At 43.4% G+C, this 24,545-nt stretch overlaps 2 protein-coding genes across 8 annotated transcripts; one reads left to right on the top strand and one right to left on the bottom strand.

The window, feature by feature from the left end:
- Window positions 1-113: 113 nt before the first annotated feature.
- atp2b1b (ATPase plasma membrane Ca2+ transporting 1b) lies at window positions 114-19,085 on the bottom strand. 7 transcript variants are annotated; one of them, XM_028957956.1, is made up of 22 exons: window positions 19,060-19,085; window positions 17,017-17,102; window positions 14,670-15,115; window positions 11,229-11,426; window positions 10,797-11,054; window positions 10,592-10,717; window positions 10,066-10,272; window positions 9,865-9,900; window positions 7,292-7,441; window positions 6,984-7,198; window positions 5,997-6,239; window positions 5,657-5,898; window positions 5,199-5,436; window positions 4,847-5,026; window positions 4,683-4,770; window positions 4,507-4,613; window positions 4,048-4,239; window positions 3,366-3,579; window positions 3,003-3,214; window positions 2,619-2,726; window positions 2,311-2,499; window positions 1,687-2,013 (listed from the first exon to the last, which is right to left on the bottom strand). In XM_028957956.1, the coding sequence occupies exons 3-22, from the start codon at window positions 14,860-14,862 to the stop codon at window positions 1,687-1,689; spliced, it is 3,723 nt and encodes a 1,240-aa protein (XP_028813789.1). In that variant the 5' UTR covers window positions 14,863-15,115; window positions 17,017-17,102; window positions 19,060-19,085. The 7 variants fall into 7 exon arrangements, with proteins under 7 accessions (XP_028813795.1, XP_028813789.1, XP_028813790.1 ...); XM_028957957.1 differs by having other exon boundaries at window positions 19,065-19,081; XM_028957959.1 differs by lacking the exon at window positions 17,017-17,102 and having other exon boundaries at window positions 19,060-19,082.
- Window positions 19,086-22,342: 3,257 nt separating this feature from the next.
- Window positions 22,343-24,065, top strand: LOC114767306 (uncharacterized). Its single transcript, XM_028958947.1, has 4 exons — window positions 22,343-22,525; window positions 22,617-22,710; window positions 23,095-23,182; window positions 23,255-24,065. Exons 1-4 carry the CDS (start codon window positions 22,486-22,488, stop codon window positions 23,975-23,977), a joined length of 945 nt encoding a protein of 314 aa, XP_028814780.1. The 5' UTR covers window positions 22,343-22,485; the 3' UTR covers window positions 23,978-24,065.
- Window positions 24,066-24,545: the final 480 nt, after the last annotated feature.

The raw sequence follows: 24,545 nt of genomic DNA, 5'->3' as shown, positions 1-24,545 counted from the left end.
CTTGTGGGATGTGAAGGCGGAATTATAATTAAAGAGCAAGGGTTCTTATTTGCCCTCAGGATTAATTGCAAAAAAGCAAGAGATGTACGCAAAGAATCACAAAATGCTCAAGGTGAACATACATTGAGTACTTTATTATTGCCAAATATTAAGATAAAAAAGTATCCGTTGACAGGTGGATGAATGTACATTACCCTGGAACAGAACTACAGAGACACAGAACTAAACAGTTGAGTCCTTCCCATTATGAACAGCCTCCTCTATTTCTGTAACATAATTGACTTTGAGAGCCTTTTCTAAATAAAAGAACTCATTTCAGTAGTTTTCGCAGTGCACTTGCACAAAAGCACTATAATAATTCAGTTAAAATGGACAGATCTGCTGTGATTTGGGGAAAGTAGCTAAAAATTAAGACTGCTTTTATAAAAAAAAACACAGCATTTCTCAGAATGCTTGTGCACATCACATTGTTAGACATATTTTGATTTGTCCAAATATATTTTATTTACAGGAACAATACAAAGTAATAATATCTCACACTGTCAAATGTTAAAGAGAAATCAGGAATGCAATATATGAATGTGTCATGTATCATATTCACATTTCTCATTCTGAAATACTACCTGTCATTGACACCCAGCCATGTTAGTCTACCGACAGATATCAAAATGGAATTTATAGCTGGTCAGCAGCAAAATATATTACTTAAAATATGACAATGCAAACTTCGAGAACAGCAATAGGTAAATCATTTTTTTCCAGATAATTCTGCACATATAAAAAAATAATACATGACTTCACAAAACTGCCTTTCTATTTCTATGGCAGCCATTCCATTACACACACCTTCTTTATTATGATGAGCTGCTGATTTGACGATCAGTTGAACTTTAACTAAGTTAAAGCATTATTAGTATATTATTTAATGGCAGATTCTTTCTGTATCTATTTATGTTATTTTGGAATTGAATTTTGGTGATATTACCCGTGCATTATCAAATGTATGTTTCAACACAATATGACAATACAATCCAACCAAATTTACAGCTTCATAGCGCAGTACAGATGGATTCACTGGCATCTAAATACATACACTCACCACCAAAAACATATCTACTCACTTTGAAATTGATCAGTCTAAGTTATAGGTTTATGTTATAGGTTTAATCATTCTGTGTTGAAGGGGAAAACACCTTGGTCACAGGTAGCATTTCAGCAGATGATCAGCTCGAAATCACGTCTTTTCAAAGCAATTTTCATTTATATTCACTTTTCTTCTGGAGCAAAAAAAAGCTATACCTGTGATTAATGGCTTATAAAAAAATATGTATCTCATCAACACATCAACAAAAAGTCACACGGTGCAAAACCACAAGACTGAGTGCTTAACACATGAAAAAAAAATCCACTATGTTTAAAAACCACAGTAAGCTGTTGCAATCAAGTTTGCACTTAACATATGTACAAAATCACCAGGTACTACAGAAGGCCCCTAAAACCTTTGGAAAGTGATTTTTTCCACGCCAAACTTTGCTGTTTGCCAGATTGAGCGGTATAAGTGTTGCACAAACATCTAAGGTTTTAGGCTATACGTCCTGTTTAATACCCCTGTTCAGATATAGGAGCACAGGCATCCTATTTCTCATGAACAGCATTCAGGGACGGGGCTCTTCAGGTTCTGCTGGCTCACAGTGACGTCTCCAGGCTGTGTAGGGGGCTGCCAGGTACCTGAGGGATGATAGTCTTTGCCGCCTCCCTGGGGAAGTGAGACAGCCGCTCTGTGGCGTTATTGTTCTGGTTGGGTGAGGTGGGGAGCTGGGTCAGGGGAGGGGTGGAGTTGCGTTTGATGGGAATTATCTCATCTTCCTCATCGATGAGCGGAATCTGGGGCTCGGGATCCTCAATGTGGAACTCTGGATAGCTCATGAAGTTGTGAATGGAGCTGCGGGATTCTGGAGTCTCAAGTCCCTCATAAGGAGACACTGAATCACGGAATGCATTGATCACGCGGATCTGAAGAAAGCAGATGGAAAAACAATCAGATTTTTTTGTTACATGCACAACTATATTCCTTCTTAAAATTGGTTGGTGGAACACAAGCAAGTACAGTTAGTCAGATCCATATATGCGGATATGGTTGAAAATGTTTTTTACTCTCTAACCAAACCAAATTATCTCACAATATTGTATGTATTCTCTGAAGTGGTTTATGTGCAGAATGCAAAATTATCTATGTAAATATACATATTAAAATATAGTTAAAATGCCTTGCCAACAAATACACTACAATGTCAACAGTTAATGCTGTACCTGTGTCTGGATCCTGTTCAGGCCTCGACACCACAGCACCTGCCCATGACGCAGCTCCATCTCAGCATGGTCAATCTCATCCAACTCATCTAGCTCCTCCAGCTCCTCCTCAGGGATCTCCTCCTTCTGCGTTCCGTGGCCGGCGGTCATCAGGAACTTCAACCGGCTCGTAGGAATGGTGGTGACCAGCTGTGGGAGGAGCCGAACACATGAAGCAAGTTGTTATTCACATCATCAGACAACACAGAGGTGTTCGAGATCCCCTACGCTCCTTAGAAAAGACCGGAAAAAGTACTTCACTGGCTCACCTGTCCCCACAGAAGGCAGCCCATGCCCATGAAGACACACCAGAGCCACTGGTCAATAGTGAGGCCCACGCAGCTGAAGGGTTTCCCACCAAACTGCACAATCACAATCTAAAACAACAGAATGAATGCACTTTATGAGACAAAAGCCTACAGCGCAGCAATTCATTTACATTTACATCATTTATCAGACGCCCTTATCCAGAGCGATTTACAATCAGTAGTTACAGGGACAGTCTCCCTGGAGACACTCAGGGTTAAGTGTCTTGCTCAGGGACACAATGGTAGTAAGTGGGATTCGAACCCGGGTCTTCTGGTTCATAGGCGAGTGTGTTACCCACTAGGCTACTACCACCCTGTAATCTGTAATCTGTAATCTGTGAGTACCTGTATGATGAATGTGCCAAAGACGATGGAACAGAAGATCAGGTTGTTGAAAATGCCATCGAAGACGTTGCGTTCGCCGTGGATTTTGCGGGCGTTGATCTCGTTGAAAAGCTGCATCATCACAAATGTGTTGAAGACTATGGTGTAGTGCTCAGAGGGCGGCGCATGTAGAGGGGAATTTCTGCCATTGTCGATGTCAAAGATCTGTTCACCTGTAGAAGATTTGCACATTTTCTTTCGTTTATTACCCATGCACACTCCAACAGTTCCATGGCTCAATAACTGGTAATTCATAAACCTCTGTTAGTTATAATGTTCTACCTGACAGAACCATTTACATTTCACATTTCTCTCTCTTCTCACCAGCAAAAAGCAGGACGAAGATAATGGTGAGCTGGTAGACTGCGTGGCCGAGGATGTTCTTCATCATGGTGCGTGAAATGAGGGGCTTGTTGCGGCCATAGGGCTTCCTGAGCAGGAGGGACTCCGTCGGCGGCTCCGTGGCCAGAGCCAGCGAGGCGAATGTGTCCATAATCAGGTTCACCCACAGCATCTGCACCGCTTTCAGCGGAGAGTCCTGCAACGAAGAAGAACATTTACAGAGTTACAGCTCAAAATATCAGTCAATGAATCAGCATGAATCACAATAGAGTGGAAAAGCCTGATGCAAACGTTAGAACGTGTCTTACCCTTTGCACTGTTTTTGCAAAGGGTAAGACACATTCGTTACTAATTATTATTCTATTGTGCTGGGTATGAAAACTGTTCACATTTGATTAAATCCATGTACCACTAATATACATGCTGGACAAGTATGGTTATATATATAAACTAGAGGTTTAGGTCTGTTCATATTGACTTTTAAGCAGCTGACCCATAAAATAACAGGATCAAAGTCACATTTTACTGCCATTGTGCCCCTGAGCAAGACACTATAGATAAGAGAGTCGGATAAATGGAATGTAATGAAGTGTGAATTTAAGGTCTGTGTGACCCTGGGACAATTGTTCAGGTCACTAGTTTCAATGAAGACCCTCAGATTCACCTGAGTGATGCAAGCTCCAGTGAAGGCCACAATCACTGCCACCACGTTGACGGTCAGCTGGAACTGGAGGAATTTGGAGATGCTGTCGTAGACGTTCCTTCCCCACATCACCGCTTTGACAATGCTGGTGAAATTGTCATCTGTCAGGATGATGTCAGAGGCCTCCTTAGCTACGTCTGTGCCGGCGATGCCCTGAAGAAGAGAAGTCAAATCAAGATGCCTTACTGCCCTTGAGTCATGAATGAGATCGGGACAACTGGTGTCTTACCCTGAGTCCAAGACAAGAAATGTCAATCTCAATTAGTCACAGACCTTGTTATTGTTGCCTGACATTTTTGTTGCCTAATATTACATGGCTATTGATAGATGCCACCAAGTGTACTTTTACTTTGACGGATCCAGCACCAACAAATGCTACACGTCGTAAAGAGGCGGAAGGGGCTCTGGATGAATACGAACCATTGCGAATCCAACATCAGCTTTCTTCAACGCAGGCCCGTCGTTAGTTCCATCTCCAGTTACTGCCACCACTTGCCTTTGTTCGACCACCGTGCTGTCGATTATACCTGTGAGGAAATCCGATATATTATATCGGAGCCGAATACTCGGACGCAAGGACGGAATTGCTAAATTACCTTTAACCAGCGTGTGCTTGTCAGTTGGAGAGGACCTCGCTAGTACTCTGAGTTTGGGCCAGATTTTGTCGAGCCGATCTTGCTCAATCTGAAACGGCAGGCAGGCCATTACTCCGGCATCCGTACATCAAGAATGAAACGAACCTCGGTGTGCGCACACCAACCTCGCCAACTTCATTGCGTATGCGCCTGTTGAATTCTTTGCCCTCCAGGCACAGGAAGTCATCGCCGGTATGCAGGATGCCACACTTGGAGGCGATGGCCCTTGCCGTGTTAATGTTGTCGCCGGTAACCATGCGTACCGTGATGCCCGCCCGCTGACATCTTTTAATGGCATCAGGGACCTAGACCAGACGTCACACGAAATCAGATCCATGACAGCTGTTTATTCTCGAACATAGCATGACTGAAAATAAGTCCTGTATTTTATTAGCAGGTTCTCTATGCACTAAGGCTATTGCAAGGTCAAAGACATCTTAAATAAATACATTAATGATGTGGGAGAGGTTCCTTTACCTCTGGCCTCACAGGGTCTTCAATGCCCACCACACACACACAGGTAAGGCTGCTAAGTATATCAGCCTCAATGTCCCAGTCGGGTTCTCCCTCAGAGGCAGGGAAGTCCCGGTAGGCCACGCAGATGGTTCTAAGGCCCTCACAGGCCATGGGCTCAATCACGTCCTTCACCATGTCTGCACGGTCTTTGGGCCGGAAGATTCTGGGTTCACCGGTGGCTCCCAGAATTTTGCAACACCTGAAATAAGGATGCAAAACCACTTTATTCCTTTGAAGAAGATTCATGGCGGAATAACAGCTTCCAAATGGACCAATTCTTAATCAATGTGTTAAAGGGACAGGTTAGCAAAACCTGAATGTCAACATAACACTGAGCATGCAATGTGAAGATTTTGTGTGAGGATCTAAAGAAGATTTCAGATGGAAGTGTTACCGAAATGATTGTAGTAGCCTCTTACTTCTTCAGGAGGATTTCTGAAGCTCCTTTGCTGTACATGCGGAATCCTCCATCATAGTTCCTGATGACCGTGCTCATGGACTTCCGGACAGAGTTGAAGGTGTAGACTTTGTAAAGCTTTTCTTCAGGGTGGACGTTGCGTATTGACTGGTAGTCACGCCGCAAGTCCAGAACAAATCCCAGCAAGGCACATTCGGTCTTGTTCCCCACTTGACGTGGCAGAGCGCCTTCCCTCTCGGGAGGCTGACAACAAAGAAGCAAACGAACAAAAAAAAACCATATAGCTCAATGCAGACTTTTGATAATTATTGACAATTATATGTCCTGACAAACAAACACACCATGATTTTGGTTGTGTATGCGCTGTTTATGGCAATGCCTGTAATAAGCAAATCCATTATGTTGGCAGGGATGAAATCCGGCTCTGGGACGTGTCTGTAGTGTCGGTCACCAATATGGACCTGCACCACTGTCATCCGGTTCATGGTCAAGGTTCCGGTTTTATCCGAGCAGATGGCAGTGGCGTTGCCCATGGTTTCACAGGCGTCAAGATGTCTCACTAAGTTATTGTCCTTCATCATTTTCTGGAAAGAGATGCATGTAAAAGTACAGAAATTAACCTAAGACAAAAATATTCCAATATATCACGTTGTCTGATATGAGTATGGAATAGTTTGCCCAAGGGGTCAGTGTAAATACGCTCTATTTAATCATATATAAACAGTATACAATTTTGCCAACTTTAAATTATTACTTCAACCTCCATTCATGTGATCTTGATGGGCCAAATGGCCTCTTCTCACTGTCTTTTACTTACATTATATAAATATAATTGTAACATTGTGAATGTATATATTTATTTGTAAAAAAAACTATTTAAAAAAAATGGATTTCAGACCTATCAGCCATAATCATCAACATAAAACAACATAAAACAATAGTGCCTCTGGCTCACCAGGTGGCACCAACTCACTGTATAGTTTCCAAATGACCCCCAATTGGTTACAATTGTTCGTAAATAGGAAACATATTTAAATTGTGCCTGCCCTCAGCGTTGGGCCGGTCATTGGCCAGTGTGATTCTGTGTGTGTTAGAGTTTACTCCACATCTGCTCTATGTTTCATTTGCCTTTTCTGTTTTGGCCAACGAGCCATGATCTTTTGTTTAAATTTAAACCCTCACTTTGTCGCGATGTCCTGAGCTTGTGCCTCCTCCTTCCCTTGTGGCATATCAATGTGTAATGAATATGTGAGGATTTACCATTTTTAATTAAATCACGCAGTAGTATGTAACCAGATTATACTTTAAAATGCTCACGTAATACCTACCTTAACAGAGTAAGCCAAAGAGATTGTGACCGCAAGAGGAAGACCTTCAGGCACTGCCACCACAAGCACGGTCACGCCAATGATGAAGAACTTCACAAAGAACTGGATATAGACGGGGGTGCATTCTTTGATCCAAGGCAGGCCCTGGATCCAGAAGGTGTCCACCAGGAAGAGCACCACAAGGATTAGGACTGTTACGGCTGACATCAACAGGCCTAGAGACAGCACACATGCAAGTGTGAATCAGAAATCGAATCACTGGTCATCAAGAATCCAATCTTCCATTAGCCAACCTCAGGCAGACTGACCTGCTTTGCCTATTTGAACAGCCAGTTTGGTGAGCTTCCCCTGAAGTACAGACTTTTCTTTCTTTGGTAAATTAGGCTTCTTTTTCTCCTCCACCTCAACTCCGTTTTCGCTGTTAAGGGGTTGCATCTCCACACCAGACCCATCCTTGCCTGGGGATTAAAAAATATGTAGCCATAACCACCTAATGTCTCTTATCTGCATTCGTAATGACTTAAGAATGTTAATACATGATGATACTGCCCACTACAGGTTCTGACCAATCCTACACCTGGATTGCCTAACAGTGCCTAAACCTGGTACCTTTCAGGTCAATGGAATATTTCACTACTTGTGTGAGTGTGAGTGAGTTTACACAAAAACAATTTAAATATCTAAAAAAATAATTTAACATGGGAGCATGTTTCACTTGAAGACAGCTACCGTGATTAGGTGTAATCTCTAATCCTTATCAGTGGGTTATCTTTGAATGGTGAAAACGTAAAAGAGCAATAAACCACACCCTGGACCTCCCTGTTACCAAGACTCCTGGCAGGAAGAACAAGAAGTGTGTCTGTGTGCATTTGTGTTCACCTTTGTGTCTGCATTTGTGTTTCGTCTGCATTCCAAAAGCAAAGCAGCGAATGACATGGTTGGAAAGTGAAAGAACAAAAAAATGGAACAAGCAGTCATGCTCAGGAGCTTTAAGCTCCTTGTAGATAATCTCTGTGAACAGAATGAAGAGCACCTGCCAACTGTTCCAGAGGAACACACACCACCATATGGCCACTGAGAGACCGCACCAACTCAAGACTTGGCACCATATGGCAGAAAACATAGGACAGTTTCTGACTTTGTTGTCATGTCAGCGAATTGATGTACAGTCAGCGTTATATCATGTCTGCTACTGTATAATATTTGGTAGTTATACTTCATATTAGTTTCATAGAATAGATATTTAACCCTAACAGTGACAAAAACATGCTAATATTTCCCACTCACTCACTATACATAACCACTATCGAAAACTCAGGGTCACGTCTGCTGGAGGCCATCCCAGAACACATACACACACACATACCATTTACTCACACTCACACCTACAGACAATTCAGAGTCCCCAATCCACCTACTGTACATGCCTTTTGAGCATGCAAACTCTGCACACACAAAGCCAACCTTAGATGTATGAGACCATGATGCTAATAATCCCACCACTGTCCAGCCCCACTAATGTTTTTTCTATATAGATATAAAATTTTGTTTTGTACACTGCTCAAAAAAATAAAGGGAACACAAAAATAAGATCTGAATGAAAGACAATATTCTTATTAAATGCTTAGTTTTTACATAGTTGAATGTGTTGACAACAAAATCAAATTTATCAACCAATGGAGGTCTGAATTTGGGGGTCACACTCAAAATTAAAGTGGAAAAACACACTACAGGCTGATCCAACATTGATGTGATGTCCTTAAATCAAGTCAGAATGAGGCTCAGTGGTGTGTGTGGCCTCCACCTGCCTGTATGACCTCCCTACAATGCCTGGGCATGCTCCTGATGAGGTGGCGGATGGTCTCCTGAGGGATCTCTTCCCAGACCTGGACTAAAGCATCCACCAACTCCTGGACGGTCTGGAGCGATACATGATGTCCCAGATGTGCTCAATTGGATTCAGCTCTGGGGAACGGACGGGCCAGTTCATAACATCAATGCCTTCGTCTTGCAGCAACTGCTGACACTCCAGCCACATGAGGTCTAGCACATTAGGAGGAACCCAGGACCAACCATAACAGCATATGGTCTCACAAGGGGTCTGAGGTATCTCATCTTGGTATCTGTGCGGCCCCCCAATGAAATGCCACCACACACCATTACTGACCCATGGTCAAACCGCTCATGCTGGAGGATGTGGCAGGCGGTAGAACGTTCTCCACGGCGTCTCCAGCCTGTCACGTGTGCTCAGTGTGAACCTGCTTTCATCTGTCAAAAGCACAGGGCACCAGTGGTGATTTTGCCAATCTTGGTGTTCTCTGGCAAATGCCAAGCATGCACAAAGGCAGAGGTAGCATTGGTTGTTGCCCTCGTACGACATCCTACATGTACTGGCATGTCTCTCTGTAGCTCCTCCTTCTTGCCACAGCTCGCATTGATGTGCCATCCTGGATGAGCTGCACTACCTGAGCCACTTGTGTGGGGTTGTTAACTCCGTCTCATGCGAAAACACCGCCAGCATTCAAAAGTAACCAAAACATCAGCCAGAAAGCACAGGAACTGAGAAGTGGTCTGTAGTCACCACCTGCAGGACCACGCCTTTATTGGGGATGTCTTGCCAACTGCCAATAATTTCCACCTGTTGTCTATACCGTTTGCACAGCAACATGTGACATTGATTGTCAATCAGTGTTGCTTCCTAATTGGACAGTTTGATTTGTGTGACTGACTTGGAGTTACATTGTGTTGTTTAAGTGTATTTTTCATTTTAATCATAATATATAGGCATAACTGGAACTGTAAGAGCTCAGTTGTAAACAGTAACGGGCCTTTTGCCGACTTGATAATCCTAAGCAGTGTTGCACGAGTGCATCTTACTTACCTTTTTTGTTTTTCTCGCTTCCCTCACTCTTCTTGTCTGTGAAAATGAAAAGAATCCAGTCAGGTCTCCTCAGAGCTACAGTCAGTCTTTGTAATGTTAGGCTGAAGCTAAACAGATATACGCTCTAGAGTGAAAGTTAGGACACCTTCAGATTACTACTCTGTTGGTCTGGGTTGCATGTACAACGTAACAATAACTCACTTTTCTTTTCCTTCCTTTTCCTTTCTTTTTCTTTCTTTTTTTCTTCCTTTTCTCTCTTCTTCCTCTCTCTCTCCTCTTTAACATCGTCGTCCTCTTCCTCATCGTTGTCATCACCAGCTCCGAGCAGAGTGAAAATGATGCCAGTTTGCGAGTTCACCCCGACCGCCGTCACCAGCATTTTCCCTGAGCCCTCCATGACGTGCGTGCCTGAATAACAGTAACAGTAATACGTTTTCACACATATTAATGAATTATAAGTAGAACTGACTTGACATGACAACTGTTATTGATGCAGACTGTTGAACTGATTTTCTGGAACAATTTCATTTACTGAATGAAACTGAGGGGAACGACAGACAGAGAAATCGAGAGCTTTAGCCCAGTGCTCTTCACGCCCTGTCAGGACTGGACCCCTTGGGTCTGCCGCCCAGCAAGTCACACAGGCTTTATTAACACTTGCATATGACCCGATGACAAATGCCCACAATAATCTTTCAGTGAAAAAGAAGCAACCTGAAGCCCAAACCTGAGAGCAAGATCGGGTCTTTGTCCAGAGTCTTCTTAACATGGTCCGATTCTCCAGTCAGAGAACTCTCGTCGATTTTCAGATCATTTCCTTGGATTAACACGCCATCGGCTGGAAGGAGGTCACCTGGAGGAGCAGAAGCATTTTTAATGGCAGAAGTCGTTTGCAAGTAAACAAAAATGCACTTCAACAGCTCCATTATTACCATATTTGACTTGTGCAATGTCGCCAACCACCAGCTCGGCCACGTGGATCTGGACGACCTGACCCCCGCGCACCACGGTGAACTTTTGCTCCTGCTCGATGCGGCTTTGCAGGCCGCGGAACTGCTTCTCCTTGCTCCAGTCGTTGAAGGCCGTCACGAGCACCACGCAGATGACAGACAGGAGGATGGCGGCCCCCTCGATCCAGCCTGCCTCCGCCTCCCCTTCGTCCTCCACCCCGCCGGCCGCCCTTCCGCAGTCTGCAGCCCGGGACATTTATTTGTAATATATACAAGCTTTCACATTCTGCAATGTGCACAAATTCAAGTCGCTCTTTTAAGCCGTGCAATTAGCAATTAGCACAGCATTAATGTACACCGATCACAGATTAAAACAGTGATGCCATTCACAGCATTAAATATGAACATGCTTACGTTCTCTTTCTGCATCCGGGGGTCGGTAGAAAGAAAGGCCTAGTGATATTATGGCTGCTACTTCTAAGATAATTAGCGTCACATCTTGCAAGGCTTCCCATACTAACTGAAGAAAGGTTTTTGGCTTTTTTGGAGGTATAAAGTTCTTCCCAAACTCTTCTTTCCTATTATTGATGTCCTCCAGGTTTCCAGTTAACCCTGCCAGAGAAGAATGGAATCATTAGCCATTGCTTGCGAGTAAAACACTAGCATTTTTGCATGTAAAGGTTTTATACCATATGAAAAATGATCCTAAGAGGTTTATTATGCTCAAAGAGATCTATACAGATCAGTTGCCAGAATGTCATGCTGGGAATAAAAGTGCTTATTTTATCAGGGCTGCAGAATATGCTCCACAACAAACACATTATGACAAACCTGAACCGGAAAAGCAAATAACATTATTAGTCCTTACCTGGCAATAAAAATCATTATAAAAAAGTAATCATACAACTTATCAAAGAAGGAGTATAACTGTGATGTCCGACGTAAATGACCATCATCAGAAAAAAACTCCAGCAAAAAACAGGTTGTAATTCTCATCAAACAAATCTCAAAACCTGTCACATTCTAACGCTACTTAAATTACAAAAAGTGAGCACCAGTTGCAGAGGTGGCCATACATGATTTGAAGAGTCCTGCTCAAACAAACAATCATAATGTTGTGTCATACTGCATGCAGAGTGCATAATAGGGTGGTAGTAGCCTAGTGGGTAACACACTCACCTATAAACCAGAAGACCCAGGTTCAAACCCCACTCACTACCATCGTGTCCCTGAGCAAGGTACTTAACCCTGAGTGTCTCCAGGAGGAGACTGTCCCTGTAACTACTGACTGTAAGTCGCTCTGCATAAGGTAAATGCTGTAAATGTAATGTATGGTCCAGTATCATCATCTGCTGGGTGACTTTCACATTGTCCTGACTATTCATCAAAAGGTAAAGCTGAGTGCCTATGTCTGTACTCTGTCTGTACTCTGGGTGAGATGCAGTACTCTGCCCGTATCATATAATATGAAAGGAAACTGCAGAAACATCAAAACATGACATGCATTGTCAGATTGTTGAGCTAAAACTATTATATATATTATATATTGGGGCAGTGGTGGCCTAGTGGTTAAGGAAGTGGCCCCGTAATCAGAAGGTTGCTGGTTCAAATCCCGATCTGCCAAGGTACCACTGAGGTGCCACTGAGCAAAGCACCGTCATGGCTGCCCACTGCTCACTCAGGGTGATGGGTTAAATGCAGAGGACACATTTCACTGTGTGCACCGTGTGCTGTGCTGGTGTGTATCACAATCACTTCACTTTATTATAATATAATAATGGAGAGAGTAAGTATCTTTACGTTGTTAGTTCTGACCTGGCATTTTGATTGGCAGAGAGGACTCCTGGGGGTAAGATTATTTTACGGTATCATCACCCTCATTCATCTCCTTAAATATCATTCCACCCTGTTTTATGGTTACATGACCAGCTGCTGCCAAAGGCACCAAATAATGGTGCATAGGAACAGCTGGATCATCATGTAAAATAAACCAGTTTCTTGGTAATTGTCCCAAAAGACACATATACGTAGTGTAATCAGAATAATCAATGCACTATTTTGAATATTACCATGGTGTTTACTGCAATGTATTTTTGCTCAAGTGTTCTGACATGATCGTGTCGTGAAATTTCCCAGCCCTCTTCGTCTCTTCGTGCGTCTGACAGTGCGTTATGACTCCCAGTGAACAGGCTCCCATGACCTGTTCTGTTAGGCTAGCATGCTTATTCCCCTAAATCCCTCTAAGTAATGATGCTCCTTGCTTTGCACTAAGCCTCAATTCCACCCCCTAGATCAGATGGGCAATGACAGCAACACTGACCCTTTTGATGCACTTGCGCTCGGCCGGTTTGCTGGCGATGACGTTAAAGCCTCCCCAGACCCTCAAAGGCCCTCAAATTCAGTCGACTCGGTTCAACGGGAGCAAAAGCAGTGCCGTGGCAGCACACTACCGAGGGAGATTAGAGGCAAACAAAGTAATGAAGTGCTCTGCTCTGTGGTTTAAGGTGAGTGGGATTACGCCGGGTAAATCGATCGGCTCCCACCTGTCACCCCCGCGAGTTACTGCTGGCACAGAGGAAGTGGAAATCTCGGTTGGGGAGGCAGCTACAACTGTCAGAATGACGTGAAGACATGCAAAATTACAATAAACAAGTGATCAGGCGAGACAAGCGGTTTCCTTTTTGCCATTTGGGGCAGTGGTGGCCTAGCGGTTAAGGAAGCGGCCCCGTAATCAGAAGGTTGCCGGTTTGAATCCCGATCCGCCAAGGTGCCACTGAGCAAAGCACCGTCCCCACACACTGCTCCCCGGGCGCCTGTCATGGCCGCCCACTGCTCACTCAGGGTGATGGGATAAATGCAGAGGACAAATTTGACTGTGTGCACCATGTGCTGTGCTGCTGTGTATCACATGTGACAATCACTTCACTTTACTTTAATCACCTAATTTTCATTACACAGTTATTCATTAAAGTGCCATTTATCAGCAGTTTTGTACAAATTATTGAAAAATAAATTCTGCTGATGGAAGGCAGCGAATATTCAAGGCACGTAAAATAGACAGGCAGCAGGCCTTGTGGGGCACCAACCAAAACTGGTTCCATGAAGGACGAGCGGTGAAACAGCATGAGGTCAGGGGTGCCCAAGGCTGGCCAAAGTGAATGGGTGGTGAAGAACAGAGCTCCCGTAGCTCCCGTAATCTGAAGCTTCTCAGATGGCCTCCATGTTCCCGAGATGCCGAGCAGGTCGAGCATCAGGTGTGCCGTGAGCTGCGAAGTCCATGAAAGACCCTTCAACTTTAAGGATTCTGGTACCAGACACCACAGTACACCTTCACAGCTCTAGTGGAGACCACGCGTTGGCAGGTCAACAGTGCATGTGGGCATGTACACAATATAAGGCAGGTGGATTTAATGTAGTGGCACGTATAGCCTTTTGTTTGCCATCGTAATCTCCGAAACCAGGTCAGAGGGCTATGCTGCCAATCACAGGCTACCCCACATGAATCCATTATCCATGTAATGTATTGAATGGAGTTGTTTTTTCTCCTCACTGACATTTTATACAGTGTATCCAAAAATTACACATTTAAAGAATGAGAATAAAACAAACTATTCCTAAAGGACTGCTATTCCTACATTTCGAGAATGTTTAGACCAAATTGTCATTGGCCATATTGCTGTCTTTGTGTGGTACCAGTTTTGGGAGGCAGCACTGGACATTGCATGATGACCGGGGACAATATGACGCAATGCAATGTAATGGGATGAACAGAATTAACCCACAAGATGAGACACTGCAGCTTTCACATTCTGGGAACCAACCATAATGACAGAAAAAAAAAAAACAGGTACATACCATCTATGGGTGAGGTTTTTAATCTGGCGCAGAGTCCATGGAGTCCTCCGTAGCTCTCCTGGATCTTCTGTAATCCCTCTGGACCTCTGAGTTCCATGAGCGAGCGCAGATCTTTGAGCGTGCAGCCAAAGTCGGCATCGTGATTTGCCTCCGCCTTGCTGCGCTTCGATGCCCGGAATGAGTTTCTGGCCATGGCTTCCCTGCGGTGAACCGCACGATGGTGGAAAAGAGGCTTCCCCTAAGGCAAGCAAAATCCTCAGTGGCAAAATCCCAAATTTCCCATAAACCTCTGTAACTCCTCAGGGGCATGCACAGCTGGACTCCGGAGGGCCAAAACTGGACACACGGTCAGTCATTTCCCTGCGAGCCTTCTGAGCGAACATTCTGCCATGCTGGCTCAGGATGTTGACTGAAGACCTGTGGCCTCGGCCTGCACACAGCTACATCTACAAAGAAGGAGCGTATTAAAATACAATACAATAATATTACAATAATATGCATTAATAGTTTAAATCTTTTTTTCCGACTGACCAATGTGCACCACCATGTAGCTAAAATCCAGGCCAGCAGTATTCTAGGACTGCTACTAGCAATTGTTTTAATAATCGATTAATCTGTCGGTTATTTTTTGATTAATCGTGAATCAGGGGGTTAAAAAAAAACAAGAAAAGCATTAATTTCCAAGCCTTTATTCAAAAACAGAACTAAAATCTTTAAAAAGTGCACAGAACAATAATAAAATAAAAATGGACTAACACAAAAAACACACACACAACACACACATGTATGGACTTTTAAATAAAGTGGCACCTGAGCTGCCACAATATATATATATATATATATATATACACACACACACACACACACACTTACTCTCTCTCACTGCCTTTGTTCAGACACTTTAAACCTCAACCCCAAAATGAAAAATTTGAGCGTGTCCACATGCTCCTGGCTCTTTTCTTTGAGGCCATGTTGCCTGCTGCAGAAAACCGCGGCTCAGATGGTGTTGATGCGGCAGGGATGCAGAGGTAAGACGTGAAGTGACTGTCACTGTGAAACGCTGCAGCGCAGCACACGGCGACACAACGAAACGTGTCCTCTGCTTTTAACCCGCCACCCTTGGTGAAACAGTGTGTGTGGGGGGGGGGAAGCGGCGTGCGGGTTCGTGGGAAGAGAAGTGGGCGGGTCAGACCAGGCGTCTGCTAAAACAGACCACGCTGTGGACCAGGCGTGTCACGTGGTACGTTTTTGCAAGTGTAAAAAAAAAAAAAAAGCCCACGTATGGCGTGGTCATGTTGAGCACGTGCACTGCTGGCTGCCTGCTTCCACCTGCGGCGTTAGAAACAGCATTCAACGCATCGACAGCGTTTTTCATAAAAACGTGTGTGAAATGCAGGTGAATTATGGCCCATATGGCCTTGTATATTTTCTCTACCTCCACTTGCTCTTTCTTTATTTTTACAGGCATCAGTGCTGAGAGAGGCTGAGTGTGTTCGTCACGCTTTTTTTATAAAATATCAAAAGCATTTATTGTGCTTTTTAGCGATTTACTTGATTCATTTAAGGTAAAGGTTCCTTTAAAGTGAAATAAACGTAATAACCCACATTATATCCATAATCGATCAACAAAGTTGGAATTTTGTCTGTTTGTTAAAAAAACCGAGGATACCACTCACGCTCACCGGTGAGTACACGAAGTGACAAGCAGCTCTGACGCTGGGTCTACAACGGGGACTATCTGCCAAGTCCGTTTAAGACGTGAAAGGCTAAAATTAGTTCTGTTACGTAAAAGTGACATGTGGGACATCAGCTTAAGGCACACAATGTGTGCCTGTCTCACAGGTCTCAATCAAAGTGGAAAATTTAACCTTAAATAAATCCACCGCACCGGCACCCAGACGCACGAACCCTGAGCTGAACATGTTGAAATATGTAGACGGACAGAGAAGGTGGCGTGGAGCTGAGGACAAACGTTAAGGACATGACCATGTGCCCCGGCCAGGTGCATCGTCCAGGAACAATGAAATCTGTTCATCTTTCATATGATCTCAATGTTTCACTAATGTTTCTGAAAATGTCAAAAAAATTACTTTCTCTTTATACTACATATTAACATCCTTGCACCAGGAAATTGTTCGGCGTTCTTGCTGCAGGTACATTAAATCTCTCTGCAGCGTGCTAACATGAACAGACCCTGCCGGAGAAGCATAACCACCCGCCAACATATCATCAGCTACGCACATCTTCACCCGGGCCTCACTAATGACATCCGATCAACAATAAGACTTGTTTAAGACTCGGATCTCTCCGTCTCAACATAAAGGACCACAATTCGCACCGTACTCACGCCACGTCTGTCCTGCCGGAGACTGAAGAGAAGGGAGGATCACCGGTCGTAAAGCATCTCCACCCTGGTCCTCACCCGAATCCCGCCTTCCAAAGTTGGGGGAGAAGAAGCACAACACTTCTGTTTGGAAAGTGATTTGACCTTCAGCTCGGTCCCCGCACCGATGCGGGCTTCATTAGAGGAAAAGGCTCACTAAATGATTAGCCTATCTCAGGAAAGCTTCTCGCTTAATCTAATTAGACAATCTGTAGCAGTGAAGGGATCCAGAGCCACTGCTGACGCTGGGGGGAAGGAAACACACACACACACACACACATTCTCAACTCCATTCAGTTCTTCTCATAGGTTTTTTTTGTAACTTGACTTAAGTCCACATCTATGGACTTTATATCCTGAATAAATACTCATGTTTGTCAAGACATTCTGGAACTGCCAACGTATGATCAGATACGATGATGATGATGATGGAATTAGTGCAGAGTTCACAGAGCATCTTCCTCAAAATAGCAGCCAAAAGAAATTTGACATTTGGACAATTGTTTGTAACACAAAAGCAACACAAAGATGTCCCCCAACAAACATACTATGTATATTATCCTCTTATTCGTGTACATGCAGATAGTATTACAACCATAAAATGTTGAAAAATGCCATAGAACGCTGCATAAATTCAGATGAATTAATTAATTACTGATTAACTTCAAAGTGCCACAAATTGGCCTGAAATACAACAAATATTCAATATAGCAACGTGCTGTGTTAGTTTGTTCAGTGATAATATTATAGATATGCTGCTATCATTGGATCGAAGTTTATGTTGAACAATGGAAGGAAGTTCAATGATTTATGATTATGTCTTTTAAATGATTTTTCTGATACACTGAGACGATTCTGAGATAAACAAAGTCAGAATTATGTCATTTCATCCTACATGTTTTAATGTACATATTATAGTGCATCTAATTCTCACCCATGTTGCTTTTAACATTTGTAAACCTAATATACTTATACATTATATACTTATACTGAAGTATTGATTTTAAAGCTGCTTCTGAGGTCCTGTAAGATTTCATTAATTCTACTGAATCCACACCACAGAGAGACCTGCTTTAATAATAAATAACCGGGTCAAGTCTACAAAAGCAGCAAAAAAAGTTTCATTACTCACTGCCTCCATGAAAAGATCTAGGAGTAATAATATCTAAAGAGTACAACAGATAACATAAATGTAGATGATGTTACGTTTACTGTTGTTTATATTGCACTCAATAAATATAATGAACAAGAAATTAAAGTGCGTTGATTCCTATCCTACACATTTGTGCATGGAATACATTAGTAAAAAGGAAGCAAAAAGATGCACGTGTACTAATAACAAGAAGATGCATGTGCGTGTACTACTAATAAAAAGATACACATGCGTGTGTGTACTAATAATAAAAAGATGCATGTGTCTGTATTAAGAATATAAGATGCATGTGTGTGTACTAATAATAAAAAGATGCATGTGTCTGTATTAAGAATATAAGATGCATGTGCGTGTACTAAAAGGATAAATATAATAGATGTTCTTTAGCCAAGAGCCCCCATCCCCCAAAATACAAAAAAAAATGAATCAGATCAGGAGCTCCAGCCTAAATATTCCGCCCACCTCCAGTGGATTACAGCACTGACATCGTCCTGGTTTTCTCTCGGTGGACATTACAAGTTTTGATGAGATGATACATTTTATTCGAATTATTTCTTTTCAATTTAAGAAGCGAGCGCACTTTACCGATTCACACCTGTTTTAATGTCGCCATCGCAGTCGTCAAAGAAACTCAATTGACATACATAAAGTAAAAAATAAATGTAAAAAAAAAACTACATTCAGCCGCGCATCTCCCCCCCATGCTGACGTGCGCGCCGATTTAAATTCGCAATACATAAAAAGTCACGAGAAAAAAATCTATAATAATAATAACAGCAGCAACAAAAAAAACGTCACTGGGATGGATGATGATGATGATGATGACGATGGCTATAATAAAAAGAAATGCTCACCTCACCTCGCGGCCCGGGACCACTCGTCTCTGCCCTGCCTCCTCCACGCTCCTCCGACCGCAGCTCCGCCTCCGGCCCCGCCCACCGCGCCAGGCTGCGCTGCCATTGGACAGTTTTGGGTGGACAGGTGGGTCACCGCGAACAGGTGGTCGTATAGACCTTCAACTCGCGTCTTCGAGGTGTGACCCCACCTTTGACCTTTCCGAAGCCGAGGTCACCCGGATGCGGGGGTACAACAGGGAATGGCAGGACAGGAGAGATCTGGCTTTGCTGGTCAACATTGAGTAATGCCACGCGACCCCTCTCAGGCATTGGTGTCAGGAAGCATCCAGCTCAGCCTGAAGGAAATGTCAAAGTGCTTACCGCATGCTAGTAACACCTCGGGACACTTTTCACTTATATATTTATTTCAGTTGTTTGTTTTTTTTCTTTTTGTTGTCATCCTGAATTAAAATTCAGCAGAAACAGCCTTGCAATGAAGCACACAAAAGCCTATTAAGCATATAAAGCAGGTCCCCCGCAGCGGAATATTACCTCTAAAGAACGCACACCTTATGAAGTAGGGAAAATTTACCAGTTTACTTGGGAGGTGAATTTACAGGCCATGAAGATAGCAAACATCATATATATTGATGTTTGCTATCTATCTATCTATCTATCTCTCTCTCTCTCTCTATATATATATATATATATAAATTAAATTCAAATATAGTGTTTGATGCCTGGTTGAATCAGTATCTTCTGTATTCTATATGTATTCTTATGTATTGTTTAAGATGTATCTACGTGGTGTGTAGTTTCTTTTTTCTTATCACACAACCTCAAGATCCGTTTTTGTCAAATGCATGAAATAATTCTAAATGTATCTGACAAATGTTATGAATTTGGGGCAAACACAGAAGATGACCCTGATGACACACAGGTCGGTGCCTGAGTATGTGTGACCCTGTGTGTGTGAGAGAGCGTGTATTCGCTTGTTTGTCCCAGGGGGGGCGTGATGATGCAGATGCAGAGCGGGTGTTTATGACAGACTGCCCCGGTTATACCTGCGCTAGTACAATTTTTTTAAATATATTTATACAGTCATACTGACATCATACCAGCAAAATTACATAACCGACAACTTGTCCAACATCCAGGCAAAATATCAGGCATAAAATACTGTATAATTAACAATATATTACACACATGAAATACTGTTAATATTCAGTATTGTGGTAAGTTGCTGGTTGTACTCCTTCATGTCAGCAGTGTGTGTATCCGGGGTGTTGCCCCCCTCCTCTGTGGCATGGGACAGGGGTGCTTAACTCTGCTGCTCTGTCTCAGGGAGGACAGTAGAGAGCATGACCTCGCTGAAACAGGATTAACTATAAATAGCGCCACATATCCGCTCAGTCGCACTGTGGCCACAGCTCAGATGGCGGCAGACAGAGTCCAGTGTGCACACCGCGAGACGTGGCCTCTCCACGGTCCCCGGGAACATTGCACCGGGCCCAGATAGCAGATCATCAACGCAGACACTGTGAGCGGATCATCAAAACAGAATAAATAGTGTTTTCTTCATTAAAATTACAGGCCGAAATTGAGCTACAGCAAGCTCTTCCGTGCAGATCCACGTAGTTTATCTGTGCTGCAGTGCAAAAGCACTAACTGGACACGCAACATGCGTGCACCCCCCCTGGCCAAACACGCCCGCCCCACACAAATTCACGTGCACAAACGTTCTCTCAGTCAGAGGAGGATTATGGGCCACAAAAACACACACAGCCGGATTACCAGTGCACAGACACACAGACACAGGGAGATTACAGAGACACATAGTGACTCCCTGCACACATTCAACATGGAGACAGCGGGATTAGACACACACACTGACAGCGGCACGGAAAAGGATTACAGGGGGTGGGACCACAGCAGTGCTAACACGGTGCCACAGACAAAGAGAAACTCGTAAAAGTGCTCCTATAGCTAACAGCGTTATCCTGTAATGCAATATAGTTGCGATGCAACATGTTTGTGGACAGGCTTATAATCATATTTCACGATTGCAAAAACCAATCAGTAAACATGAAACTAATGCAACCATTACGAAATTAGGTCATTTTATGATGTATAATTAGACCTGGGCCACTTTACTTCATAATAATTTCATGCTTTAGTTTTGGACAGTATTATATTTTACTTATTATGGGGCCATGCTTTCATGCATATTTCTACATATGATTTGGTTCCATGATACTTTTTCAAATTAAGACATCAAGTAAATAAGACATTTGTTTGCAATATTTTCTGATTGTGTCTGATGCTCTTTGAAAGCAGTGTCTGTGTTGCAAGATAAGACGTGACATGACTTAATTTCCGTCTCTTAAGCGTCACCAAAAAACGCAGATTGCTCCATGAAGCAATTAACCCAGTTTCCCAGCAATGACTTAAAGTGGAACCGGATTGCCGAGCAGGACAACAAGTGATGCTTTGGTGTTCTCATTGAGGGTTGTACATGTCGGCGGGTGCAGCACCTAACATAATGAATTGTCAAATATCATCCGCATATCATCAGATACAGATGTGCAGTGCAGGATAAAGCACGCACACAGACACACGAAACAACCTCACTAATCTTCTCCTCAGTTGCTTAAAGCCTCAGCAGAAGCTTAATAATTTAAGAGGAAAACATCATCAGAGCTTTTAAGGGCGTATGCACACATATTAGCCCCACCAGTGTTAGGACCAGACAACACAAGTGGGTCCTTCTTGTCATCTTACCTTCATTTTAGGGTTGCGTAAACATGGACACAAAGATGAAGTCTGTACAGACAGAAGGTGTCGTTTTGAACCACGTTCAAAGTTGCACAGAATAAAGGAGAACGTGTCTTTATTACCTGTTGGTTATGTGGGATGGTTTTTTCCAGTCTTGCAAAATAATGTTTCTCCTCAGCAAGACAGTAAAAGATCTGCAGAAAGGACACATTTACTTTGTACTTGTGGAGAGAAACAAGAGGATTTTCAAAAAAAATATTCACTGCTCCCAACTAAATTTAATATTGCAAAAAATAACCTTTTTGGGGGTGTTGGGTAATGTTACTGTTTAATAGTATGTCAAATCATTTGTGGAACCTTAAATATTCTCTATCGAAGTAAAATAAGCATTTCACAACATTTCAACATGCTTGCTTTAACGGTGCTACGACGCTGTCAGGTTCCCCGAATTCTATTGGTCGGTGGACTGCGTCACGTGTCTCGGACGGACCAACCAGAGTCTCTCTTCTTGCACCGACCCCTCCATGTGCCCTCGGCGTCGCAGCGCACTTCCGCGGTGGGAGGGTAGGGCGCTACGGGAGCCACGCCGCCATTTTCACCCCGAGGTTGACGGGGCCGAAGTGCGCATGGTTTGAGTGTCCTTATTTAGAACTCCACACGGAAGGGATCATGGAGGGCCAGCCTAACAGCTCGGACGTCTCATATAAGTGTGAGTTATGACATTTAAAACAATCGACGGGAGAAAAAAAATTTATATATAATATATGCATAAACAAGTGTTTTGTTTCTGCTGAAACCAGTGACGGCGTCCGACACCACGAAATTAATTAAACTGCGCGCCTCATACGAAGCGCTCTTCACGGGGAAGAGAAATGCGGCCAAAGCGGGCTGGAGGTGGGTGGACGCCTCCAACATGCAAAATGATGTAAAATACAAGTAATACAAACGCACGTTTACGCTACTAGATTAATTACACATCTCAACTAATTTTGCACGTTCCTGCACATTTTGCAAACGTTTGACTTGTCTTGTGTGTCCTGTTTGAAATATCCACTTATCCACTTGTCCAGTTACGTCCTGTTCATTGCAGAGAAACCTGTACAGTATTTAAGCTTTAGTTTTAGTTAGTCTAGTCTAGTTTAGTGTGTATATACATATATATTTTTCTTTTATGATTGCACTATGGGGGTCTGTGTGAAACATTATTTCAATACACGGTATACTGTGTATAATAAACCAATCTTGAATCTTAACTCATTAATTGATTTCTATTCTCAGTGCAATCTTGAAGGAGTTGGGACTGGAAGGGAAGGTGTCGACAGAACGGCTGGCTAAAAAGTGGGACAACCTGAAGAAGAGATACAGGGTCTGTGTGAAAGGTACTTGCACCTTTTAATATGAATGTTTCTGAGTGTGCTGATTTGAACTTTGTCTTCAGGAGCTGAAGTATCCGCCGCTCGGCATGGACGTGGAAGGGGTGAAGGTGGCGGCCGCGTCTTGGCGCTGGTTCGGCCTCATGGATAAAGTTGATGCGGGCGAGGAAACGGAGATGCCCTCGCCCATTCCTCGCATGGCCTTGGAGGACGATAGCGCCTCGGCTCAATCTCCTGTGCCCACCAAGAGAGTTTGCCAGGTACAGGTTGGTAGTGGCATCTTGGAGCTTCTTTCAGAGACGGTGGTCACGCATTCTCAAGACGGGTCCGCTCCGGGGCCGGCAAAACGGCAAAGCCGCGCTGGGACGACAGAAAGCATCAACAGCAGCACCGGCCATGAGAAGGGCGGACGCAGCCTGAGGACAGAACAGAGGGCACTGGCGAGAGAGAAGGTGGCCCTGGAAAGGGAGCGTGCGGAGGTGGAGCGAGAAAGGGCGGTGCTGGAGAGAGAGCGCGGCCTGGTGGACAGGGAGAGGGCGGCGATGCTGCGGGACAGAGCTCAGCTGGAGAAGGACCGGGCTGCATTGGACAGGGACAGGGCATCCCTGGAGCGGGACCGGGCCATGCTGGAGAAGGAGTGGGCGTCGCTGGAGAAAGAAAAAGCGTCCCTGTCAAGGCAGAGAAACTCGCTGAACAAAGGACTCATGAAGAACGAGTGGGATCCACCAGCTCCTGAGGACAGACAGAAGCTCATTTTACTCTTCGAGAAGCTCATTGAGAAGTTTTAGGGACACTTTTGGTTGTAAATAATCTTTAAATGACATTGCCTTAATTACTGTTGTACAGCAAATGTATAAACATGACAATTGCCATGAATCCAAATGTGTGTTTTAAATGTGTTCTAAATGGCTAACAACTCTTGTAAAGGATTGTTCTAATTGGTCGAATTTCTATTTAAGTCTAATTCATTGATGGTATGGTTATTTTTGTCTGAGAAGGAAGTTGAGACTGCCCTCTGGTGCCTGCCGTCGGGGCCGCGAATATGGAGCTAATATTATGACAAAACTATTTGAATGTGAATTGTGTAAATTTGAATGATCAAAACTGAATTTGAAATTATTTTACTTGAATATTAGAGCTAATATTATGACAAAACTATTTGAATGAACGCTCAACCAGGAAAACCGAACGCATGAAACGAAATGAGTTATGATTGGAACTACGCAAATCATTGATTTATTTAGTTATTTTAGTTACGTGGTTTTAATTATTTATTTTCTTGCAAATTGACGATAAATATTTCTGACTATGCGAAAATACCAAGATGCCCATCAGCAATATTTAAAACAATATTTA

The sequence above is a fragment of the Denticeps clupeoides genome, chromosome 17, assembly GCF_900700375.1.
Source record: "Denticeps clupeoides chromosome 17, fDenClu1.1, whole genome shotgun sequence".
Lineage (NCBI taxonomy): Eukaryota > Metazoa > Chordata > Actinopteri > Clupeiformes > Denticipitidae > Denticeps > Denticeps clupeoides.
This window is presented reverse-complemented; position numbering and strand designations above follow the sequence as displayed.

Bases quoted from the DNA above. Each gene is read 5' to 3' on its own strand.
- atp2b1b (XM_028957956.1), bottom strand. From the start codon at position 14,862: ATGGCCAGAAACTCATTCCGGGCATCGAAGCGCAGCAAGGCGGAGGCA. The intron at 5,899-5,996 runs GTGTGTTTGTTT...CTTTGTTGTCAG, and splicing joins CATACACAACCAAAATCATG to CCTCCCGAGAGGGAAGGCGC. The intron at 4,240-4,506 runs GTTCGTATTCAT...TCTCTTCTTCAG, and splicing joins CTGATGTTGGATTCGCAATG to GGCATCGCCGGCACAGACGT.
- LOC114767306 (XM_028958947.1), top strand. From the start codon at position 22,486: ATGGAGGGCCAGCCTAACAGCTCGGACGTCTCATATAAGT. The intron at 22,526-22,616 runs GTGAGTTATGAC...TGCTGAAACCAG, and splicing joins CTCGGACGTCTCATATAAGT to TGACGGCGTCCGACACCACG. The intron at 22,711-23,094 runs GTGGGTGGACGC...TTCTATTCTCAG, and splicing joins GCGGCCAAAGCGGGCTGGAG to TGCAATCTTGAAGGAGTTGG.